The sequence below is a fragment of the Microtus pennsylvanicus genome, chromosome 14 (assembly GCF_037038515.1).
Source record: "Microtus pennsylvanicus isolate mMicPen1 chromosome 14, mMicPen1.hap1, whole genome shotgun sequence".
Lineage (NCBI taxonomy): Eukaryota > Metazoa > Chordata > Mammalia > Rodentia > Cricetidae > Microtus > Microtus pennsylvanicus.
Window position 1 is genome coordinate 56,129,446 of NC_134592.1, and position 24,111 is coordinate 56,153,556.

A 24,111-nucleotide genomic window follows, 5' to 3' on the forward strand; every position below is an offset into this window, starting at 1 on the left:
TTGCTTTAACATTTATGATCCAATCAGTATTGATAAATTTGCTGTTTTTAGGCTAATAAGAATCTCTCAAGCAATGTGAAGCTAAAAGATCTATATTTAACTGGAGGAAAAGAGAGTTGTCAAATATTAGATATATATGCCAGCTGTACACAGTCTGTACACCTTTAATCCCAGTACTAAGGAGGCAGAATCAGGCAACTCTCTGTTGAGTTCGAGGCCAATCTTGTCTATAAAGTGAGTTCAAGGATAGCCAAAACTACATATGCATGAGGCCATTTCAAAAAAGAAAAAAAATGCCCCAAAATCTTACATGACAGGCTTGCATTAATAAAATATAATTATACTGCCTTATAAAGTCTAGTTTCACCCTAAAAGCATAAAATTGCCTAGCTATCAGTACCCTGCTGCAGTGTAGTGAGTCTTTCTGGATCCCACTAGCCAGTTCCCAAAAAATGGGACAGAGACTTACTAATTACAAAAGCTCAGGCTGTAGCTTAGGTTTGTTCCTAACTAGTTCTTATATGCTGTGGATGTCTTTCTGTATGCTGTGAATGTGCTGCTCTCGTTGGCTGATAAATAAAGCTACTTTGGCCTATGGAAAGGCAGGATAGAGCCAAGTAGGAAAGCCAAATGAAGACAGGGAGGAGGGTGGAGTCTGGGAGATGCCAACCAGTCGCCGAGGAAAGAAGACATGTAAAAAATCAGGTTACAAACCTTAAACTACGTGGCAAAACATAAATAAAAAGTATGTTACTTTAAATGTAAGAACTAGCTAGTAATAAGCCCGAGTCACTGGCTACACATTTGGAAGTAATATTAAGCCTTAGTGGTTATTCGAGAATTAGTGGGCAGGAAAGAACATTCTGATTACACTTACAACTTAAATTAGCCCATTCCTATTAATCTACATTTTACCATGTGGCTTTTTACTTTTCTTTCATTCTGTATGTCGTACTGCCTCCATGTCTAGTTGGCGTCAACGCTGAGCCTCATTATCTCCTCCTAGTTCATCTCTCTGCCCAGCAGTCCCAGTCCCACCTATACCTCCTGCCTCGCATTGGCCATTCAGCTCTTTAGTAAACCAACTACAGAGATCTATCTCCCACCACACAGTTACAAATACCCCACAACACTGCAGACTATAAATCAGTGCAGGGAATCAGCTTAAGACCATAGGTTAGCAAATACTCAATAGTAAGCACAGATAAATGTTTCTTCCTCGCAAAAATGCTGGGAGAAACTAGCACAGAAAATTTATGTGCATCGCCTAACTACTACAATAACATGCCACAGGCTAGACAACTCACCTAGAGGTAAAGTTTAAGCTAATTTCTTAGCAACTGAGATGCAAATTAACCACACCAGTAACTTTCAGTCTGAAAGCAGAGGACAGAAGATAATATCTGATAAAATACTATCATGGTCAAAACACTGTAATTGGAACTTAAAGCAAAATTTAAAGAAATTTGGGGACTGAAGAATGACCAGGGTCAAAGCGACTTGCTGCTCTTCAGTAAGACCGACCTGGGTTTGGTCCTATGGTGGTTTGAATGAGAATGGCATTTATAGTCTCTTAAGTTTGAACATGTGGTCTGTTGATGGAACTGTTTGGGAAGGACTAGGAGGTGTCTCCAGAGTGGTTTCAAAATCCTCTTCTTTCTGCCTCTGACTTACAGATCAAAATGTGAACTCTAAGCCGTTCCTGCTGTCATGCCTTTGCTCCACTATACACGGAATGTTTATGAGGCACACATACCTTAGGGGTAACCAACAGTTCTCTAATTGGACTGGACATTATGCATGATACTGTGAACCTAACCAAACATTCAGAGGCTAATGAAGTTGCAGATCTTGGAGAATCTCCAACTGTCACTTTATTATATGATCATTAACTCCTAACTACATCTAAATATTTGTTCTGTGCCCACAGATAAAATACAGTCCTCACCCCTCAAAGAATTTTTTCCTTGCAACAGATAGAGACCAATTACAGGAAACAACAATCAATCAAAATGCAAAGTTGTGGGCCACTGGTATAGGAATCTACTTCTTCAGGATTCCAGGGAATGCAAAAGACAGCTGGGACTTCCAGCCTAGTGGGACTGAGCAACTACTAGATTCTTGACTTTCCATTCACAACAGGTGAATGTTGTACTGCAGCCTGTAAGTCATTCCAATAAATTCCATAGGTAGATAGACAGACAGACAGACAAAGAGATTTATTTAATAAGTTCTGTGACTCTTACTAATATACTGACCTTACCTCTTACTAATATACTGACCTAGGGGCATCCTGATCTCTAATGGTTCTTTTGCCACTGTTTAGTTTTGGAAAACAAAATCAAATCAAACATAAAAATACCAAAACACATGCAGAAGGTACTCAGGATGATTTTATGGCCAAAAGGTCATCTTATTTACTTTTATTCAGTCAAGACAAAATACGCAGAAAACACAAATCACTAACATGCATACCCAGAAAAGGTAGTGTGCAATTTAATTGGCATTTTCTCTACCTCAGATTTCTCTAGCTATGCCTTGCTATGCCAATTCTGCAGAACACAAAATATGCAATTTTTTCAGAATACAGTGCCCAGTAGGGAAACCATAGTCCTCTACTAAACAATAGTTATTAGCTATAATATCTGTACCTAAGCAAAACACAAAATCAGTTGCATTCTTTTGTTATTATTTTTGGTTTTTGAGACAAGGGCTACATAACTTAGGCTGGCCTCCAACTCCTGATCTTCCTGCCTCAGTTTCCTGAATCCTAGCTTTGCTAAGCACTACCATGCCTAGCTGAACTGCATTCTTTATGAGAATACTTTTCAAAGAATGGTAATTTACAGGTTTCCCCCTCACATACTTATTTCTTGTTGAAAAAAAAAACATTTAAAAATCTGCTTTTAGGGCTGAAGAGATGGCTCAGTGGTTAAGAGCACTGGCTGCTCTTCCAAAGGTTCTGAGTTCAATTCCCAGTAACCACATGGTGGCTCACAAGCATCTGTTATGAGATCTAGTGACCACTTCCGGTGTTCAGACATACATGCAACAAAACATTGTATACTTGATAAATAAATAAATCTTTAAGAAAAAAAAGGTAACACTATAATTACTGCATTCAGGAAGCTGAAGCAGATTTGTCATTGAATTCCAGACCAGCATGAGACTTTCTCCAAAAACTAACAAAAGGTAAACATGGTAGCAATGTAGTTCCAGCACGTCTACAGCAAGATGGGAGGTGAAAACTGAGAATCCCCAGAAGCGTGAAGGCCAACTAACAAGAGACCCTGTCTTAAACAATGTAGAAGGCAAGGACTAGCACCTGAGGTTGTCTTGACTTTCAATAATGTGTACCCTGGCATGTGCATGCATGAACTCGAACTCACACAGTTTTGTTTTATAAAAAGCTGTGGCCTATGACATATGGCTCTGTGGGTAAAGGCACATGGGGCCAAGTGTGATTGACCTGAGTTCAACCCCCCTAGTCCCACATGGTGAAATGAGAATTGACTTTTGCCAACTTGTTTTTGAAACCCAGTGTCGTGCCTCACACGTTTAATCCCAGTACTCAGGAGGCAGAAGTAGGCGATCTATGTGAGTTTGGTCTACAGAGTGAGTTCCAGGACAGCCAGAGCTACAGAGCAAGACCTGCAAAATGGTAAAAAAAAAAAAAAAAAAAAAAGTCCTCTAACCTCACACATGTGCTAAAGTACAAGTGCACCCACAAGAACATGTGCAGCAACAGTTACTAATAACCCAACCAACTTTGTGTGCCCTTACTATTTTTAATATACAGTACTGTAGCACCCTTTCTCATTAGCACATTTATGTATTATCTATTACTAAAACATAATTTTGTCAATAGTATGTAAGAAACATAAAAATAGCTTTAAAAACAATCAAGGACCACGAGACTCCAAAAACATGTAAAAATTTAAGGTGGATACAAAACATCATATGCACTGTAACCAAATTCTTAACCAAATTTTTTATTTTAATTAAAATAGCAAAGCTCAGGTTTTTGTAATAAATTATTTTATTCTAAAATAAATAACATTTCCTAATATTCATGATTAAATTATTTCTACCATATCTCCCTCGAAATGTACCTGCCAGCTTTTTGTCTACTTTGGGGGGGGGTACCACGTTAGACCATAAAGAAAGTTAACGACCCTTTAAATTATCACTTGAAGTTTATTTTGCAGACTTTCCTTCAATATCATGTAATTTACTGATCGAGACTGTTTATAGATGCTTGGCTTTTGAGACAATTAAAAACCTTTACGAACTAAAATTTGACATCATGATTTGTTTAACTTAAGAAGTGTTATGACGGTGAAACGAACAGAAGATTTAAAGCAGGAATATGATGACTTCTGAAACAACCGGCCACTTCTCCCTTCCGTCAGAAGGAAGACAGAAGGAAAATGATGAGGAAAGAAAGAGGGCGGGACAGGCAAGAACATTGTTCTCCCCCACTTGCAAAAGGGAGGGAAACTCTGAGGCCTAAGCAGATAACATAATCAACCACATCAGTTTCTATTAAGGCATCTTCTTTACATGTTATTGAATCCCATCATGCCTTTCATATTGCCAGCAGCACCTTGTTGAAACTGCCTCATCATTGACTGAAGTCCTGCCATGCCACCTAGAAGGAACAGAAAGTTAAACCAGGTCATGACCATGTGGATTCTAAAATGGTTACTGCTTTTGCCTAAAAAGTACCTTCATTTCTAAAAAATGACAGCAATTTAGTCTGTAGACTTTAAAACTATACCAAATTAAAATGTGTATTATTAGATTTATTTTCATCTAAAAAAAATGAAAATGTGCTCCATAAAGTTACCATGAAGAATACGGTAAAACATGAAAAGATCTTGGAATAGTTCCTGTTCACACTCAAGAAGTCTAAACAAAAACTAAGTCTTCTTGTAATAAGAATTCGTTTTATAAAATTGATCAATTCGGGATAGGGGCTGTGATTCAAAGAACCTATGGGAAAAGAATTCACCATTTGTTATAAACACTCAGAACCATACTAAGTGCTTTCACATATACCAGCTTACTTACTTGTCACAATCCCCTGATGAGATATTATCTAAAATCTTTATAGAAAAGGAAACTGAGGGCAGTGGTGGTGCATGCCTTTAATCCCAGTACTCGGGAGGCAGAAGCAGGCAGATCTCTCTCAGGTGAAGGCCAGCCTGGTCTTTATACCAACTTCCAGGGCAGCCAGAGCTATATAATGAGACACTGTTTCAAACCCCTCTCCCTCAAATCCCCAAATAAACATACAAAATAAAGTAATTATAAAACTAGAAAAAAAAATGGCGTGGAAGATGGCTCCTCAGATAGTGAGCTTCTTTGGTGCACAAGCATGAAAACCTGATTTGGATTTCCAGCCCCTGCACAAAAACTGTGTACAGTGGCCAGTGTTTCTAAAATTCCAAGCCTGGGAGGAAGGGAGGAGAGAGAGACATATGGATCACTTGGTGGTCAGTCATCCAGACTAGCTGAAACAGCAAGCGGCAACCAAATTAGCTCAATAACAGACAAGTTAATCAGTTAGAGATACTATTTAAAAAGGCAGAGAGCAAGAGAGGAAGACATGATCTCCACAGTACTTGTTCCAGCTTACAAATGCATACACCACACATTCGCACACACCATGTACATACACACAAATGGCAGCAGAGGGAAACATAAAACCTCAGCTTATTTATAAGCTAGGGAGATGGTTCAGCCAGCGAAGGTGCTAGTTGCTCAAGCCTGATAAAGACATGAATTCCCAGAACCCATGCAGGAAGCTACATGCAGCAGTGTGCATCTGCAATCTCAGCTCTCAACAAGGTAAAGGCTATAGGCCTGCTAGCCTAGACTACACACAGCACAGCAGCGAAAACAATGAGACACTGCTACAGCAAGACAGAAGGCAAGGACTGACTCTGGAAGTTTGTCCTTTGATCTTATCTGAATAAGAAAGCATGAGCACACACACATCATATACACAAAAACCACAGAGACACACAGACACAAAGTTCTTCATAAACTCTTCAAAAAACTTCTGCTCATCTAGAATGATTAACAATCAAGAATCAGATGGTTATCTTTCTTCAACCACCACAATAGTCTTACCATTAAACTACAACCCTCATAAATTTAACTGTATATTACAATCAGTAAATACAAGGATTTTGTATTTACCCATATGATGAAGAACTCGTGGATCCATCATTTTGGCCATTTGTTGATTCAATTTTGCCATCTGTGACTGACTCACATTCTTAGACATATCACCACCTGATAAAACAAAAAATTTAATTAGTTTATGATGTGGTATAGAATATCATATACAGTTTACTAATATTTTTCTCAATTACATCTTTTTGATGAAAAATACAAATTCTTTTTTTTTTTTTTTTTGGTTTTTCGAGACAGGGTTTCCCTGTGGCTTTGGAGCCTGTCCTGGAACTAGCTCTGTAGACCAGGCTGGTCTCGAACTCACAGAGATCCACCTGCCTCTGCCTCCCGAGTGCTGGGATTAAAGGCGTGCGCCACCATCGCCCGGCTACAAATTCTTTATAAAGGATTGTATGAAATGCTTTTCATTGGTGTTACTGCCTTAGTTCTGGCTAGATTGGAATTCACTGATAAACCAAGATAGACAGAGATCCGCCTGCCTCTGCTTTCTGAATAATGGGATCAAAGGCCTCCTGAGTGGTGGGATTAAAGGCGTGGGCCATCATTACACAGATCAATTTAAGTATTTTATTTTACATTATAGAAATTAAATCAAAAGAGGGCTAGAATAGTCAATAAATTCTTCAGAAAAGAAATATCCTTTTATTTTATACTATACATACATAGCAAAATAAATTCCAGCAGGAATAAAAAGACAAACAAAAAATAAATCTGAGCAAAATAAAGATTGGTGCAATAATGCCTACACAACATACATGAAATTCTGGGTTTGAGTCCCAGACCCACTAAATCAATCAAACAAAAAATGAGTAGAAGAAATACTAAGCTGATTACTGTGGCATCAACATGGGAAAGACTGCATGAGTAAAAGAGATCAAAGGAAAAGATAAACAGGCATAGCCTACATTAAAATGTCTTTTTATTCGTTTGTTTGATTGACTGAGACAGGGTCTCTCTATGTAGCTTTGGTGTCCTAGAACTCTCCTTATAAACCAGGCTTACCTCTCCCTCCCCAAGTCTTGGGATCAAAGGTATACACTACTATTCGCAGCTTTGTTCTGTTGGTTAAGATAAGTCTTACTACAAAGTCCTAACTGATGTGGAACTTGAAGATATCCTTCTGCCTCTTAACTGCTGGGATTGTAGACACTGTGCCCACTTGAAACTTCGGAGAGGAGATGGTGGACTAGGGCTCAGAGCCTCAACATGCTAGTCAAGCACTCTATCTCTGAGCTACACCTCTAGCCCTAAAATAGAAATTTATTAGAAAGCAGAAATAACCTTGGGACAGTCTTTGCAGATGAAAAGCAAGGATACTAAGACGTTATTACAGAGCAATAGGGAGGAAAAACTGAGGGACTGAACAAGGAAGAGGTGATTCACCAACGAAACTCTAATCATTAGATGCACAAAGAAACAAACTTTTAAAATTAAAACTGGAAATATACTGAAAAATATGTGACCATTAAACTAGAAACTACATTACAAAATTTACTTAATGAGTAATCAGATAATAGTGTTCCTGAAAATACCTTTTCAACTAATACTGTATTTGTGTCAACTGTATAATTTGTAAAAAGATTTTAATGGAAGGATTTGTTAATTTGATTACAAGACTTAAAACATTTCCTAAATTGTGTTAATCCACAGTCTTAAAAAGAGAAGAAATAAAATGTTACCTGATTCAAAAAAAAAAAAAAAAAGAAAGAAAGAAAGAAAAAGAAAATTTACTTAAGTGTCTATTATACTTCTAACCAAAGAAGACAAAATTGACTCCATGGAATTGCCTAGAAATTGACCAGGACACTAAAGCAGACAAGTCAGTTAAAGGCCTGCAAGATACAAGCACTGCTAAAATAGGAGTCAGTGGTTAGAGAGAGAGAGGACAATACAATTACTGCTGGTATTGTTCTGACACCTGCCCACCTACTTAAGGAATTGCAGCTGGTCAAGCTGGCAATGCTCCTGCTGCTTCTCATGTCTCAAGAATGGTGGGAGTATGAGCATGTGATAGCCAACCCAGTTAATCAATATATTTTGAAGAATGTTTGACAAAATGGAAAATAATCAGTAGTTACATTGACTTTTGTTTCCAATAGCATTTGTTGGATTCTCTGAGGAATGAAAAGGAGTTCACTTTTTATATACTCTTACATTCTCTAAATATTCTATAGTATATGTTTATTGGGGATGGGAACATGAGGGACTGAGATGAGTTGGGAGAGGGACAGAGAGGGAGAGCAATGAAAGAGGTACTTTGATAGAGACAGCCATTATGGTCTTAGGGAGAAACCTGGTGCTAGGGAAATTCCCAGGAAACCACAACTAACACTCTTAACAATAGTGGAGACGGTGCCTGAACTGGCCTATCCTTATAATCATGTTAGTGACTACACTGTCATCACAGAACCTTCATCCAATAACTGACAGAAGTAGATGCAGTGACCCACAGCCAAGCTTTGGGCTGAGTGCTTAGAGTTCACTGAAGTGAGGGAGGGATCATACGAGCAAGGAGGGGTCAAGATAGTGATGGGGTAAATCACAGAGACAGCTGACCTGAGTTAGTGTAGCTCACAGACTCTGGACTGACAGCTAAGGAGTTTGCATGTGACCCAACTAGGCCCTCTGAGTGTGGGTGACAGTTGTGTGGTTTGATCTGCTTTTGGGGCCCATGGCATTGGGACCAGGACTTAAACCGGGCACATGAACTGGCTTTTTGGAGTCCATTCCCTATGGTGGAACACCTTGCTCAGCCTTAACTCAGGGGGAAAGGCCTGGTCCTGTCTCAACTTAGTATGCCTTCCTTTCCCTAAGGAGTGGATTGAGGGTGAAATAGGAGGAGGTGGGAGGGGGCAGCAGAAGGGGAGGGAGGAAGAACTGAAGTTGGTATGTAAAATAAAAAAGAAAATCTCACTTTCACTATTAATGCCTACCATCTTGATTATAAAAACAGGTAAGTCATGTATCACACGATAACTCCTGGTAGTTCTTGACTATAACATTAACGTCAGATTCTCTTTCCTCTTCAGTACTGGGATGGAACCCAGGAACTCAGTCAGGCCCTACTACTGAGTTAAGCCCCAAACCCTACACTAGAAATTCAGCAATGACTTTCCTAATAATGCTTTGTGTTTTAACTTCATCTTTTAAGTGATAACGAACGTTTTCCCCTTACCTTTGAAAAGTCCTTTGATACCACCCATCTTTTTCACCATCTGTGCAAACTTGGTATACTGCGTCAGAAGCTCTTGGACATCTCTTGTTGACACACCTGACCCTCGGGCAACTCTCTGGATTCTGCCTGGTTGCTTACTAAAGACCTTGGCACCATCTGTACTGTCCAGTTCTGCAGATAAGAACCAAATAATTTCATTTACCAAAGATTATCATTTATTATCACAGTGGTCAATCTCTCTGCCTCTGAGTTACACCTCCAGTCCTAAAAATGGAAACACATTAGAAAATAGAAATGAAGCCAAATGAAGCACTGGGTCCTAACAGAGGGTTCCTGTATGCTACACACCCCACCAACTCTCAGATAGGGGGGAAGGTATGTGTGCGCACATATGCATGTATGAGCATGTGTTAATGTATACATATGTACAAATGAGTACTCTCTCAACTTATCTGTTTGACAGAGGGTCTCTCAATGACCCGAAAACTTGCTGTTTTGGGTAGGCTGGCTGAGCAGCAAGCTCCTTAGGGTCCTGTCTTCACTGCTCAGAAAAAGGTCAAAGGAACATACAGCCATGCCTGGCTTCTGTACACAGATTCTGCGGGTTTGTAATTCAGTCCTCTTGCCTCACAGCAAGTGCTCACCCCTGAGCAGTCTCCCCAGTCAGCTTCTTTTTACAGAGAGAAAACGTCATTTCTTTGTGCATTATGAAAGATCTTACATACAGAACAATAAACACATAAACGGTCAAACCATAAAACAGATTTAACAAATGGCAATGTTTGTTATATTTGCTTCTAATTTAAAATTTTAATATAAAATATATTTAAAAATATTTATAGCATTAGAATAAAAAGAACAAAGCAAACATATGTATTCTTCAACTACAATTTAAACAGAACATTCTGAGAACCAACAGGCATGGTGGCATACACCTTTAATCCCGGGATTCAGGAGGCAGAGGCAGGAGGATCTAAGTTTGAGGTCAGTTTGGTCTACACAGCAAGACCTAGCCCAGCTAGGGCTACATAGTAAGACCTAGTTTCAAAAGGAAGAAAACAATCTGAGGACTTCTGAAACTCTCTACCACAGTGTTTCACATGATTATTCTTTGTATGTCCTCCACACATCACGAGAATATGGCTTATTTCAAAAACAGAACAGAAACACTCACCTCGATTCAACCTATTAAACAGTTGCTAACTCCTAATTTACAAATTTAGATCTCACAAGCAAGTAGAAGACTAATTAATGGAGAAATTCTTGTATTTTCTATAATGGAGAAGTTAGAGCTGGTGATATTCTAATCCTTTTGTAGTGTATTCACAAGTCCCCTTTAGCTTTTTGATCATTCAAGATATAAGGTGCAGTTGTTCTGCCTTTATTTGTATGCAATGTAAGAAATGAGGTGGACTTCAGTCAAAATATCTATTTTGAGCTACATGGAAGGTAGCAGGCATACTCAGGAGGTTGAGGTGGGAGGATCACAAGGTCTGAGGCTAGCTTGGTACATATAGCAAACCCTGTTTTAAAAACAAAAAAAAAAATAAATAAATAAGAGGAGGGGATTCTACAGTGTAACTGTCTCAAAACAAAACAAGCAAAAACAAAGTAAAATAAACAGAATCCAGATGGAACAGAAAGCACTTCTCAGTCTCCTTTTCTTTGTATCTCAGGCTGAGCTCAAACTGTGATCTTCTCGGCCTCTTGAGTAACAGAATTTTAGGCAGATGATATGCCTAGCCTAACACTCATAACATCCCTAACATTCCTTAACAAGCAGTCTAGATGGCTCAGCAGATAAAGCTGTTTGCTGCCAAGCCGAATAACCTGAATTTAACCCCTGAAATCCATATGGTAGAAGGAGAAACAACTTCTCCACGCTGTCCTCTGACCTCCACACATAAACCAAGTGCTACTTCCATGCAATAAGTAACTAAGTAAGATTTTTTAAATGGGGCAGCTGGGCAGTGGTAGCACACAGCTTTAATCACAGCACTTGGGAGGCAGAGGTGGGCAGATCTGAGTTTGAGGCCTGTCTGGTCTACAGAGCAAGTTTCAGGACAATCAAGGAGGGCTACATAGAGAAAACTTATCTCAAAACACACAAACAAAAAACCCACCAAAAAACAAAATAAATAAAATTAAATTGGGGTAGGGGTAGCTAAGTGGTTAAGAGTACTGGTTGATTTTCCAGAAAACCAGGGTTTATTTTCCAGCACCACACAGAGGATCTCAAATGCCTATAATTCCAGTTTCAAGGACTCCAACGCCCTCTCTGACCTCCCTGAGCACAGCACACACATTATGAACAAACATGCATGTAGGCAAAACACCCATACATATAAAGTAATAATTTAAAAAATCAGTTTCCACTATTAAAACAGTAGGTGGCCTCAGTCTTAGCAACCCCAGTGACTGGCTAACAGCATAGGAAATACAGGCTGCAGAGTTTCTAAAATCGGTCCAAGTACAGAGAAGCCAAGCCTGGTGGCACATGCTTTTAATCCTAGCACTAAAGAGCAGAAGGAGGAGATCTCTCTCAATTTTGAACCCAGTTTGGCCTACATAACAAGTTACAGGTCAGCTAAGGCTATATCATGAGACTGTCTCATAAAAACAAAACAAGAAACTACAGAACAAATGTATGACATAGCAGACACCCACACATGTAAACACTGATTTCTGCAGAGCTCAGCAACAACGAGCAGTGAGGCTAAGACTTTCTTCACCAACACAGTTGGGCCAATCGTCTCCCTACACAAACACACCTTCTCAGAGCTCCTGATGCAGGGAGGAGAGAAAAACGGGAGGACTTCTAGAAGACAACATTACAGAATATCTTATGACTCTCGAGGGAGAAAGAACGCTTTGATACTCAGTTACACCAGACGTCTACAGTTTTCAAGATGTTTCAGTTAACCTGATCTGTTCCTTTTCTAGACTGTTTTTATTTAGTTTCTCTGAAACCAAGTGTTGCTTTCCATCTATCGTTGACCTTGTGCTTGTGACACAGCCCAGGCTAGTTCAAGCTCATTCAAGATACTCCTGCCTCAGTGCTAGGATTATAGGTGTGTGTCTATATACCCAGTGTCTTGGCATTTCCCATTTTGATTAAGCTTGAGACTCAGTATTACCAATTTCTACAAAAATGAAAAGGATTTTTATTGAGACTTTATTATTTTGTTTTTTTGAGGTAGGGTTTCCATGTACCTCAAGCTGGCTTGAACCTTAACTATGACCTTGAATTCCTATTCTTGCAGTCTCCCCCTCGCAAATACAGGGATCATAGACTAGAGACTGGGATTTTATTGAAACTAAAAATAAACTTGTGGTAACTGAATAATTAAGTAAAGAAGTATGTGTCACTTTGTTATAACTCTAATTAAAGAATTTTTTGTTACATGTCAAACCAAAATGTTTGCCTGGCATTACTGTATGTACTCCCGTGCCAGGCATAAAAAGAAGGCTTTCAGAGGTGGGAGAGCCATCATGTACCCTACAGACTGACTGAGGATAGCATCCCAAGAAACATGTTTAGGTCTGACCCCAGCCTCTCTACCTCCAGTGACCTTGACAGTTTTTTACTCAGCACGATTACAACTCAGTTTTTTACCTGGAAAAGATAGATGATAGTCAACTATCCCCACTAATGGTTTACATTTGAAAGGTACACATTAAGAATTAAAGAGAATTAAAAAAAACCACTGAATTTATTTATTTATAAATGGTTTTAAGATTTACTTACTTATGTACTTTATGTATAGAGGTGTTTTGTCTGTACATACAGCTACACACCAGAAGAATAAACCAGGTCCCAGGGCTGGGGAGATGGCTCAGTGGTTAAGAGCACTGACTGCTCTTCCAGAGGACCTGGGTTCAATTCCCAGCACCCACATGGCAGCTCACAACTGTCTGAAGATCCAGTTCCAGGGGATCTGACACTTCACACCAATGCACATAAAATAAAAGTTAAATAAACCATAAAAAATTTAATAAAATAAAATAAAATAAACCAGGTCCCATAAGACTGCAGTTATAGATAGATGGCTGTGAGCCACCATGTGGGTACTGAAAATTGAATGCAGGACGTCTGGAAGAATAGTCAGTGCTGCTGAGCTATCCCTCCAGGCCCTGATTATTTTGAGACAGGAACTCACCAGTGATGTGGGAGTGTCATATATCAATCTGTTGATTTCATTGGCTAAGCAATAAAGAAACTGCTAGGCCCATTGGATAGGCCCACCCTTAGGTGGGTGGAGAAAACAGAACAGAACGCTGGGAGGAAGAGGAAGTGAGGTCAGACTCGACAGCTCTGCTCTCCGGAGCAGACGCCTCAGGAGAGACGCCATGCTCCAGGCTCCTGGGCAGATACACGCGATGAAGTTCTGAACTAGAATCTTCCCGGTAAGACCGGTGCTATACAGATGATAAGAAATGGGCTACTCCAGGTGCGAGAGTTAGCCTAGAAGAGGCTAGATAGGAATGGGCCAAAGCAGTGTTTAAATGAATACAGTGTCCGTGTAATTATTTCGGGGCATAAGCTAGCCGGGCAGGCGGCTGGGGTTTTGGGGACGCAGCCCAACCGCTTCCCTATTACTACACACCAGTGTATTGCTCACCAGCCTAGAACTTGCTATGTAGACCAGGCTGGCCTCAAACTCAAAGAGTTCCACCTGCCTTTGCCTTTCAAGTGTCTGGGTTAAAGGAGTATACCACCATACCCAGCCAACGTTTAATGTTTTTAAGTCCGGGATTCTCTCGAAATTGACTGTAACTTTCCCCATTTACTTCTATCAACATGATGAAAACATACACTTCTTTCTCTGGAACTCACATAGAGCAGTGTTGTATTTTGAATTTCTTTCAATGATCAACCAGTCCAGTCATCACAACCCTTTAAGACAGTGCTCACAAGTTACTTCAGATCTACCTAAAAATAAGCTTTTGATCTAAGTTTCTTCCATCTTGCCAACAAGAAAATATGAAACTCTAAACTTGCTGATACTCAGAATACTGCCCCCACCCCATCATATATTCTCTTACTTTGCTGACCTTAGAAGAATACTGCCCCCCCACCCCCCACCCTCGTCATCTACTCTTACATCTTACCTTGCTGATACTCAGAATGCTGCCCTCAGTCACCCACTCTCTTACCTTGGTCATTCATGCTATCCATTATTGTCATCAGTTTCTTCAGTCTTGCCATTGACTCCTGCTCATTTCCTTTGCTCATAAAATCTGTTCCAAAACCTGGAATCATCCCCTAAAACAGATTTAAACACAGTCACCAATGACTTAATACTGCTGAAATTGTGACTATTTAAATTTGAAATTAATTCTTAAAAGATACATTTTACCCAAATGATTTAATAAAACGATAAAGTATATCATATAAACTCATGAGTACGTCATAATGAAACCCACTATTTTAACAATAGATACACACTAATAAGGCTCTTCTGTTATAGCCATGCCTGCCATACTGCAGTGCATTAAACATGCTTTCTTTGTACAAATAAAACGAAGACAAAAACATATAAAGAAATTTTAGAAACATTTAAAGATAACTAACCAAGATCTGACTGAATGGGCCCATTTTCATGATATTCTGAAACTGTTCATACATGTCTCGCAATGTAAACTGACCTGAAATGCAATATAAATAATTCAGAGACAGTAGAAAATGTACATTTCCATTCAATAAAACTAGTATTTTCCTTAATCATCTTGAAGCGTATTATCCAATCAATAAGCATTCACTGCACAGCTACTGTGTGGAAGACAGGATGAATATGCTGCAAGGAGCAATAAGCACATGGACAGACATGCTAGGTAGATGTATACAAATAAACAAGGCAAACTACACCTGCTAAAATTGCTACAACTAAAAGGCTTGGACACAGCAAACACTAACGAGAATACAGAACATGTAAAATTCCTATGCATTATCAGCAAAAAATATAAAATAGTGAAAATGATTTGTAAGATTTAAAATGGACAGACTGAGGACAAAATAGTACTCAAATAATGCCAGGAGTGATGACACATGCCTTTAATCCCAGCAGAGGCAGCTGGATCCTGTGAGTTTGACTACAGCCTGGTCTACATAGAGTTTTAGAACAGCCAAGGCTACATAGAGAGCCCCTGTATGAAAAAAAAAAAACCTAGGGTTTCATTGATCACTATAAAAATATTTTGTTGATGGGCATGGTAGCTCACACTTGTGATCTCTACACTTAGGTAGAGAAGGCCTAGGAGAGAACATTCCAGTTTATAGCTAGCCAGGATTAGAAAGGAAGATTCTATCTCAAAACCAAAACCAAATTCTGTGGAATAGTGAGATGGTTCAGTGGATGAGGTACTTGCCATGCAAACTCATGACCTGAGCTCAATCCCTGGAAACCAGAAAAGGTGGAGGCAGAGAACTGATCAGTTGTCCGCTGATCTTCATATACATGCCACAGCACGCCACTCACACATCTCCCCCCCCTCACACACACACACTAATAACAACAACAATAATAATAATAAACTGGCTCAGTGACTAAGAGTGCTTGCTGTTCTGCTGTAAGGATCAGCATTTAGGCCGGGCGGTGGTGGCGCACGCCTTTAATCCCAGCACTTGGGAGGCAGAGGCAGGCGGATCTCTGTGAGTTTGAGACCAGCCTGGTCTACAAGAGCTAGTTCCAGGACAGGCTCCAAAACCACAGAGAAACCCTGTCTCAAAAAACAAAAAAACAAACAAACAAACAAACAAAAAGGATCAGCATTTAGAGTCTAGCATTCACTTTGGCCATCCATAAAAAAGTGGAACCATCTAGATGGCTCAGTGGGTAAAGATGCTTGCCACCAAACCTAAGAAGCTGAGGTTGATCCCCAGAATCCATATAAAGGAAGGAGAGAAGGGACTACTCTGACCTCCACACATGTGCGTGACTTGACATGTGTAAGTATACACACATTCATTCATACACACACAAAATTTATTTTGTAAAATGAAATAAGTGACTACTGAACAAACAGAAAACTCATGCAACAGAATCAAGTGAAAGCTTTGAAGTTAGAAAAACCAGGTAACACTGTCAAATATTAACAACTGGAGAACATGAAAGCTATCATTAGGAAATTAGGTAGAGCTGGTGACCTCAGAATGGGCAAAACATTAGGAACAAAACAAAAATACCTCAGAGACCTAAAGAGTCAGAAATCAGAGAACAGACAAACTGCAGTATACAGAAGCAGAACTAGGGCACTGCTTCACAATGGAAGAAGGGCCTGGCATGGTGCACACCTCTAATCCCAGAACTTAGGAGGCAGGCTTATCTGAGCCCAGCTTAGCCTGTGTAACAAGTTCTAGGACAGCCAGGGCCACATTGTCAGACTCCATCTCAAAAGAAAACAAAGCAAAAAACCAAAACACACAAAATGAAAGAAGGGAAAGAAATCAGACGAGGGATAATTTCAGCCACTGAACCGCAGTTACTGAAGACCTGTGTGTCAGACACTGAGCAAGGTACTATGAACATGAAGATGAAGAACACAGCTATGAACCTTTCTTTCACCTTCAAGCAGGGAAGATAAGTATCAAATGATTGTAATGGATGACAACAATTATAAAGTACAGACCGACCCAGAGTATAAGATCCCGTGTCAAAATATAAGTATACTAAGTGTATACTGAATTCTCAACTGTTTTTGTTTCAAGAATGAAAATCAAACTTTCTATTTTAACTTTTAGCTAATTTGATCACAAGATAAAACTAACTCAGTAGCTGCCTGTTCAGATGCCCAAAAATTAAAATGATTTGGGTATAAATCATCTAAAATAAGTATGTGACCTTTTTTTGGAGACAGAGTTTCACTATGTAGCTCTGAATAACCTGGAAGTCACTTTGTAGACCAGGCTATCCTGGAACTCAAAGACATTAAAGGTAAAAGCCACTATGCCAAGCTTAAAAACGTATTTGAAAAATTGATTCTAACAATAGACATTATCATTTCCAATGAGTTAACAGCAAATTTACCAAAAAGATGCGCTGGGAAAATGTTTCAGTGGGTAAAGGTGCTTTCTTGCAAGCCCAGTGACCCAAGTTCAATCCCTGGAACCATGTAAAGGTGGAAAAGAACAACTTCACCCACATTACCCTCTAACTTCTTTATGAGTGCTGTGGGACATGTGCTACGCCCAAGGGAAAGTACAATAGTGCACATCTGTAACCAAAGCAGAAGCAGGAAGATCAGAAGTCCAAAGCCAGCTTGACCTGTACAGTAAGATCTCTCTCAGGAAACCAGCGGGCTGGGAGGCAGACAGTAGTAACGCACTTGCCTAGCATGCACAAAGGCCTGGGTTAAAATCTCAGCACCACAAAAAAGGAAAAACAAGCAACAACCAAAAAAAAAAAAAATGAAAGAGAAAATATTCAAGATCAAATGCATTTTTTGCTACAAATATACCATGTTTCAGCTTCTCTATAAGTGCCTCATTGTCATCCAGTTTCAACTCGTTGACTTTGTCTATCAGGCCTTCAATGTCACCCATACCTGTAAGACACCAAATAGAAAAATGAACAGTTAATAATATGCTCACCTTCACATTATACAAAATATACTGACACATGTAATAGTTTTGCAAGGTTAGTTAAACACTCTTACTGTATTTTATATGAAAAACAATTGGCGCTAAGGAGGAAGCAAAGGCATAAATGAGGGAACCTCCTAATTCCATGATCTACAACTATACCACTTTAAGACAGAAGTTTTACTATCATTACAACTTCTATTACTATAACTACATATTTCTGCATTATGTGCTCAAATTCTTCCCCAAAAGTCTGCATTCAATGACTCATTTTATCATTCTAACCACAGAAAATAAGAGGCTAGAGGGCTGGGGATACAGCTCAGTAGCACAAAAGGCTCGGCTTTTGACCCCCAGCACTTTAACAAAGAATGAAAAGTAAGACAGAGGTTAGGATGGTAAGTCACAGAAGGAAATGGCCATCTGAAGCTAGTTAGTACGCATGGGATTAAAACCCTAATTGGCTCTATGATCCATACTATCTCAGAGATGGCTCTCTAATCCCACACTGTACTTACCAAGAAGTTTGCTGATAAAAGGCTGTGTTTTGAAAGGTTCAAAGTCATCTATATGTTCCCCTGTACCAATGAAAATAATTGGACTTTTTGTGGCAGCAACTCTACACAGAAAAAAAAAACAATAACCTCAAAAAAGAAAATAATTATCCAGAAGATTTTTCAAAGATAATAGACAAAAGGTAAAAAATTTAAATTTCCTTTTATTAGTTAGAAACTATACGAGACAGGCTCCAAAATTCTATTCCTACTTAATTCTCTTTTACAGATCACATCAATTCATTACTAAAATCTTCTTAAAAACCAGAATAAGAAACTCATAAGTAGCACACATACACACGATTGTCAAGGCACAGAACAAATGATTTACAGGGCAGTGGGTTTAGCAACCACAACAGTGTGACTTCGACTGATACTCACGCACTGAGAGCACCACCTCCTTTTGCGTGACCATCAAGTTTTGTCACTATTACTGAAGCTACATCTACTTTATCTTTAAAAGCCTTTGCCTGGGCTTCACAAGCCTGTCCAATAGACGCATCCATCACATAAACAATGTTATCCGGTTGCTAGAAAGAACAAATAAAAAGAGACTTGCTTTTACTGGTGTTAAGAAAAGGTTACATGAGTGTGTACAGAATGTTTACTATAAATATTATTTAATAAATACTGACTGAGGGAGCACCATGAATTAAGTAACATATAGGGCTGGATAAAGAGATAAGTAAGAAGACCTTTGAGCCCATGATATATAGAAAAAAATATGGTAGCATTTTGGAAATTATTCTGAGCTGAGACCTGAATAAAGAAGAAAAGTTGCCTGGAGGTGCTGGCACAGGCCTTTAAATTGGGAGGCAGAGGCAGGCAATCAATCTCTGAGTTCAAGGTCAGGCTGGTCTACAGAGCCAGTTCAAGAACAGCCAGGGCTAGCTGGGGTCTGCTTCAAAAATGAGAGGGGGGGGAGGGAGGAAAGGAAAAAGAAAAGAGAGAAAGAGAAATGAGGAGAACAAGAGGAAGAAAAAGGAAGAGGAAGAATAGGAGGTGGTTATACAAACATCTTTATGAATGACACTGAAGGTAAATGAACAGTAAAAGTAAATCAGAACAAGAACAAAGCAGAAGGGTGTATTCGGAAAACAATCAGTAACACACTGAGGCTATGTCCCTTAGATCTGCTCCCATTTGTCAAGATAAGAGTAGCCCTAAAAAGACAAATTGGTACCAATCACTAACCAAAGAATTATTGCCAACATTCCAATAGCCAAATATGAGTTTCTAAGGTATGCAACAGGTGTTGAACTACTTCTTACCCCTACATTATTTCTATAACTTTTTGTTTTAGTATGAAGGTTTGAGTAAGAATAGCCCCCAAAGCCTCATATATTTGGGAAGGATTAGGCAGAGTAGGCGTAGCCTTGTTGAAGGCCCAGATCTTCCGCTGCCTGCAGATCTGGATGTAGAATTCTCAGCTACTTCTCCAGTACCATATCTGCCTGTGTGCCACAATGTTCCCCACCATGGTAATATTGTAAGCCAGTCACAATTATGCTTTCTGTTATAAGAATTGCCTTGGTCATGCTGTCTCTCTCATAGCAAAAAAAACCAGTGACTAATGCACAGGGGCTAGGCCTAAAGCTAGATAATGTATCAGGCTGGCTTTGAACGCTGAGAGATCCATCTGTGCTCCCCAAGTACTAGGATAAAAAACAGGTGCTAGTACATCCAGCTCCATCTTTTAAGAGTATTAAAGAAGACATTAAATGACAATATTAAAGTTCATTTTGAAAAATTTTCAAAATTATTGTTTCTACTGAATTTAGGTAATGAGAAAAATCAACAAATATTTAAGGTTAATTCTTAATTTTTCATTATTATTTTTTCTATACTGAAGAACAAAAATGATGACATTAAGTCCTTAACACAGTTATAGGTCCCCAAAACAGAAATAATTACTTAATTTATTTCTTATAGGCAAGAAGTAGCTTATATTCACTAAAAACTCTATCAGATTTCATAGTTAAATTGACTGAAGTCCTTTAAATGGTGTTCCGTGGAAAGCTACTTACTATAGCATTAGAAACTTGAAGCATTTCTTCAAACAAAGAATCTTCTTGTTTGTGCCGACCACTTGTATCAACAATAATAATTTCAAAATTTTCATTTTTGAATTTCTCCACTCCTTCAGAAGCAATGATGACAGGATCCATTTCTGTATAGCTGTTAAACATGAAACAAATGACTTCAACAACACTAAAATGGGAGAATATCTAAATACTATTTACTTAAAAATTGTCAGTTTACTCTAATCTATTCTGAAAAAGTGAAAATATTGTATTTTCAATTTAGAAGAATTCCTAGTAAGTAAAATCACAGAAGCCATTTTTTTGGCACGAGGCAACACTAAACTTTCCTACAAAAGTCTGCATAATTCTAATGCATGTTTTTTTCTGAATTGCTTCCTTAATGCTTTAATGTCCTCTTTAGTAAGAGAAGTCATGCTACAAAGCATATTATGCCTGTCTTTCCATTTAAGAACATTTTGGTATCATTTTATGAAGTTATTAAATTGTATAGCACCCCATCAGATGATGACATCATCATTTACTATGTACATTGAGGTTGGTATGTTCATATTAAAAAGACAGGAAACAAAATAAATACTTCTAAAAACAGAGAAAGAGGGAGGAAGGAGGGAGGGAAGAAGGAAGGGAGGGAAGGAGGGAGGAAGGAAGGAAGGAAGGAAGGAAGGAAGGAAGGAAGGAAGGAAGGAAGGAAGGGGGAAGGGAATGGGAAGAAAGAACGAATGAACAAGGGCTAGAGAGATAGCATGGCACTTAAGAGCTCTGGCTGCTCTTCCAGAAAACCTGGATTCAGTTCCCAGTACCAAAAAGCAGGGTTCACAACCATGTTTTCCTCCAGTCCCTCTTCTAGACTGCAAGGGCACAGGGCAGGCACACATGTGGTACACAGGCATATATGCAAGCAAAACACCCACACACAGAATAAAAAATTAAAGTAAAAATGACAGCGATTAGCATTACTAAACATTATGTAATCAATCAATCAATTATTTATTTATTTATTTATTTAATTTTAGTTTTTAGGACAGGGTTTCTCTGTAGTTTTGGAGCCTGTCCTGGAACTAGGTCTTGTAGACCAGGCTGTTCTTGAACTCTCAGAGATCCGCCTGCCTTTGCCCCATGAGTGCTGGGATTAAAGGCATGTGGACCACTGCCCGGTGCCTTTTTTGGTTTTCAAAGACAGGGTTTTTCTATGTAACAGCCCTGGTTGTCCTGAAACTTGCTTTGTACACCAGGCTAGCTCTGAACTCACAGAGATCTGCCTGTCTCTGCCTCCCAAGTGCTGGGATTAAAAGTACACACTGCCACTATGCCTGGCTATCAATCACCTCAGATTAAAGCCATACAACTATAATTTGTAAAGGTATAAGGAAACATGATCAAAGATCTTTATAGAAAGGGACATTGAGCCAGGCGGTGGTGACGTATGCTTTTAATCCCAGCACTTGGGAGGCAAAGGCAGGTGGATCTCTGAGTTTGAGGCCAGCCTGGTCTGAGTTTCAGGACAGCAAAGGCTCGAAAAACCAAACAAAAAAGTAACAATAAGTACATATATACAGATAGTAGGTTACATTAAAAAAGTACAGTAATTATCATTCTAAAATTAAATTACTCTAACAAATTGTTATTATTATTTTTATTATAAGCATACCACTGTACTCAAGTTTTGTTGTATGTATTTACTTACTTCTATATCACAGGACAACCTGAAAAAATAGATGCTTTCTGCTACCAAGGCCCTGGAGATGGAACGCATGTACCAGTCTTGCTGACAGGCACATTACCTGCTGAGCCACCTCCTCAGTCCTCTCTGTAGTCGTTTGAATAAGGATTGGGTTTTTGGGGGGAGGGGGTTGTTGTTTTAATTTTTGCTCTTCTTCTTCTTCTTTTTTTTTTTTGATGGAACTAGATATTAAATTCAGGGCCTTGTATATTGTATTGTGTATCATCCCATAAGCTACATGCACAGTTCCCATCTGATGAGTTTTGATAAATTTATGCAATCCATACAACCGCTGCTGTAGGAATCAAAGTACCAAGAAGTGTGCTGACTAATTTTACATCAACTTGACACAGGCTAGACTTATCTAAAAGAACCTCAACTGAGAAAATGACTCCATAAGATCACTGGGCTGGCGGTCCTGGGTTCTGTGAGATAGCAGGATGAACAGTAAGCAGCACCCTTCACAACCTCAGCATCAGCTCCTGCTTCCAGGTTCCTGTCCTGACTTCCTTCAATAATCGACTACAACTTGGAAGTGTAAGTCAAATAAACCCTTTCCTCCGCAGGATGCTTTAGTTCATGGTGTTTCCTCATAGAAACAGTAACCCTAACTAAGTAGACTCATTATAATTTAAAATAATCTATCTTCCTATAAATATCTGTATGGAAATGATAATAAAAAGCATTAAAATTGCTAATTAGGCATGTTAATACATACTTCAAATTTTTAGTTCTTCAATAATATACTTATTTGCAGGTGTGTGCACACACGCACACCCATAGATGTGCCACAGCACATATGTGGTTGTCTAGGAACACCTTCCAAAGGTGGTGTTCTTCCACCATGCTTCTGGGAGTCACACTCAGGGTGTCAGGCCCCTACTATGTGCTGTTAAATGATAAAGAATTTCAAGAATATATTACCTAGCATATATTAATGAGGATGCTTCAGGTGTCTTAAATAAAAAAGAAAGGAAGCCATGTATGGTGGCACACACCTTGTGAGCTGAGATAGTCAGAGGCCAGCCAGGTCAGACTGGACTACAACTGAGACTGAGTTGCAAAAAGTCAAAAAAATAAAAATTAAAAAAAACTAACCTACCTTCCATAGAATGGAATTCTTGCTTTGGTGGCATTCTGTTTTAGCTGGTCAAACGCTCCTAAGAGATAAAGAGTTAATGAAGCCTCAAATATGACAATAAAAATTACAAAAAAAAAAAGAGGAAGAAAAAAATTGAATTTCAAAACACTACCTGCTCTGAATGTATCTGCACATATCAAACAAGTCTTCCAACCTTTTCTCTGGTAATAATATGCTAACTGGGAAAGGAAGATTAAAAATAAAGCATCAAAAAACAAATCACTGTATATAAAACTTCTTTTGTTTAATTTTAATTTATCCAAGGAGTAAAGTAAAATTGCTCATAATTCTCTTGAATGTAGTATTAAATATTTTGAGGCGCAGCAAAAGTTCTAAAGAGTTTAAATTCTACGTCTCACTCAATGAATGTAAGATGGTAAAGCAGCAACAATCACTGTTAGACAGCCATCACCCCTGCCCTTAAACTGTAACATGGGTAAAGCTTGTTGGGGAGAGAAAATAATCTAGCAACCAAGTTGGGGAACCCAGACATAGGAGAGGGTCAATGAATGGAAAATTAACATAAGGATATGTAAGATAAAAGGCTGTATCAACACAGTGGGACACTCAAAGGGGAATTTTGTACCTAAGAAGAAAGTAAATTCTTGCTTTCTTCAATTAAAAAAAAAAAATATTGTGTGCACGCGAGCTCTCCTCCTCCACCCCTCTCTCGTTCATCGCGTGGCTGTGG

The 24,111-nt window shown here is 38.9% G+C and overlaps 1 protein-coding gene across 1 annotated transcript in view; it reads right to left on the reverse strand.

The window, feature by feature from the left end:
* Positions 1-4,177: 4,177 nt before the first annotated feature.
* Positions 4,178-24,111, reverse strand: part of Srp54 (signal recognition particle 54) — a 38,534-nt gene continuing 18,600 nt past the window's right edge. Inside the window, exons 6-16 of the mRNA XM_075948340.1 lie at positions 23,533-23,599; positions 23,382-23,439; positions 20,542-20,692; positions 18,896-19,044; positions 18,479-18,579; positions 17,837-17,923; positions 14,955-15,028; positions 14,537-14,645; positions 9,380-9,550; positions 6,208-6,303; positions 4,178-4,651 (exon numbers count right to left, since the gene is read on the reverse strand). Of these exons, the coding sequence (XP_075804455.1) occupies positions 4,560-4,651; positions 6,208-6,303; positions 9,380-9,550; positions 14,537-14,645; positions 14,955-15,028; positions 17,837-17,923; positions 18,479-18,579; positions 18,896-19,044; positions 20,542-20,692; positions 23,382-23,439; positions 23,533-23,599 (1,155 nt within the window). The 3' untranslated portion in view covers positions 4,178-4,559. The remainder of the gene's footprint in view (positions 4,652-6,207; positions 6,304-9,379; positions 9,551-14,536; positions 14,646-14,954; positions 15,029-17,836; positions 17,924-18,478; positions 18,580-18,895; positions 19,045-20,541; positions 20,693-23,381; positions 23,440-23,532; positions 23,600-24,111) is intronic.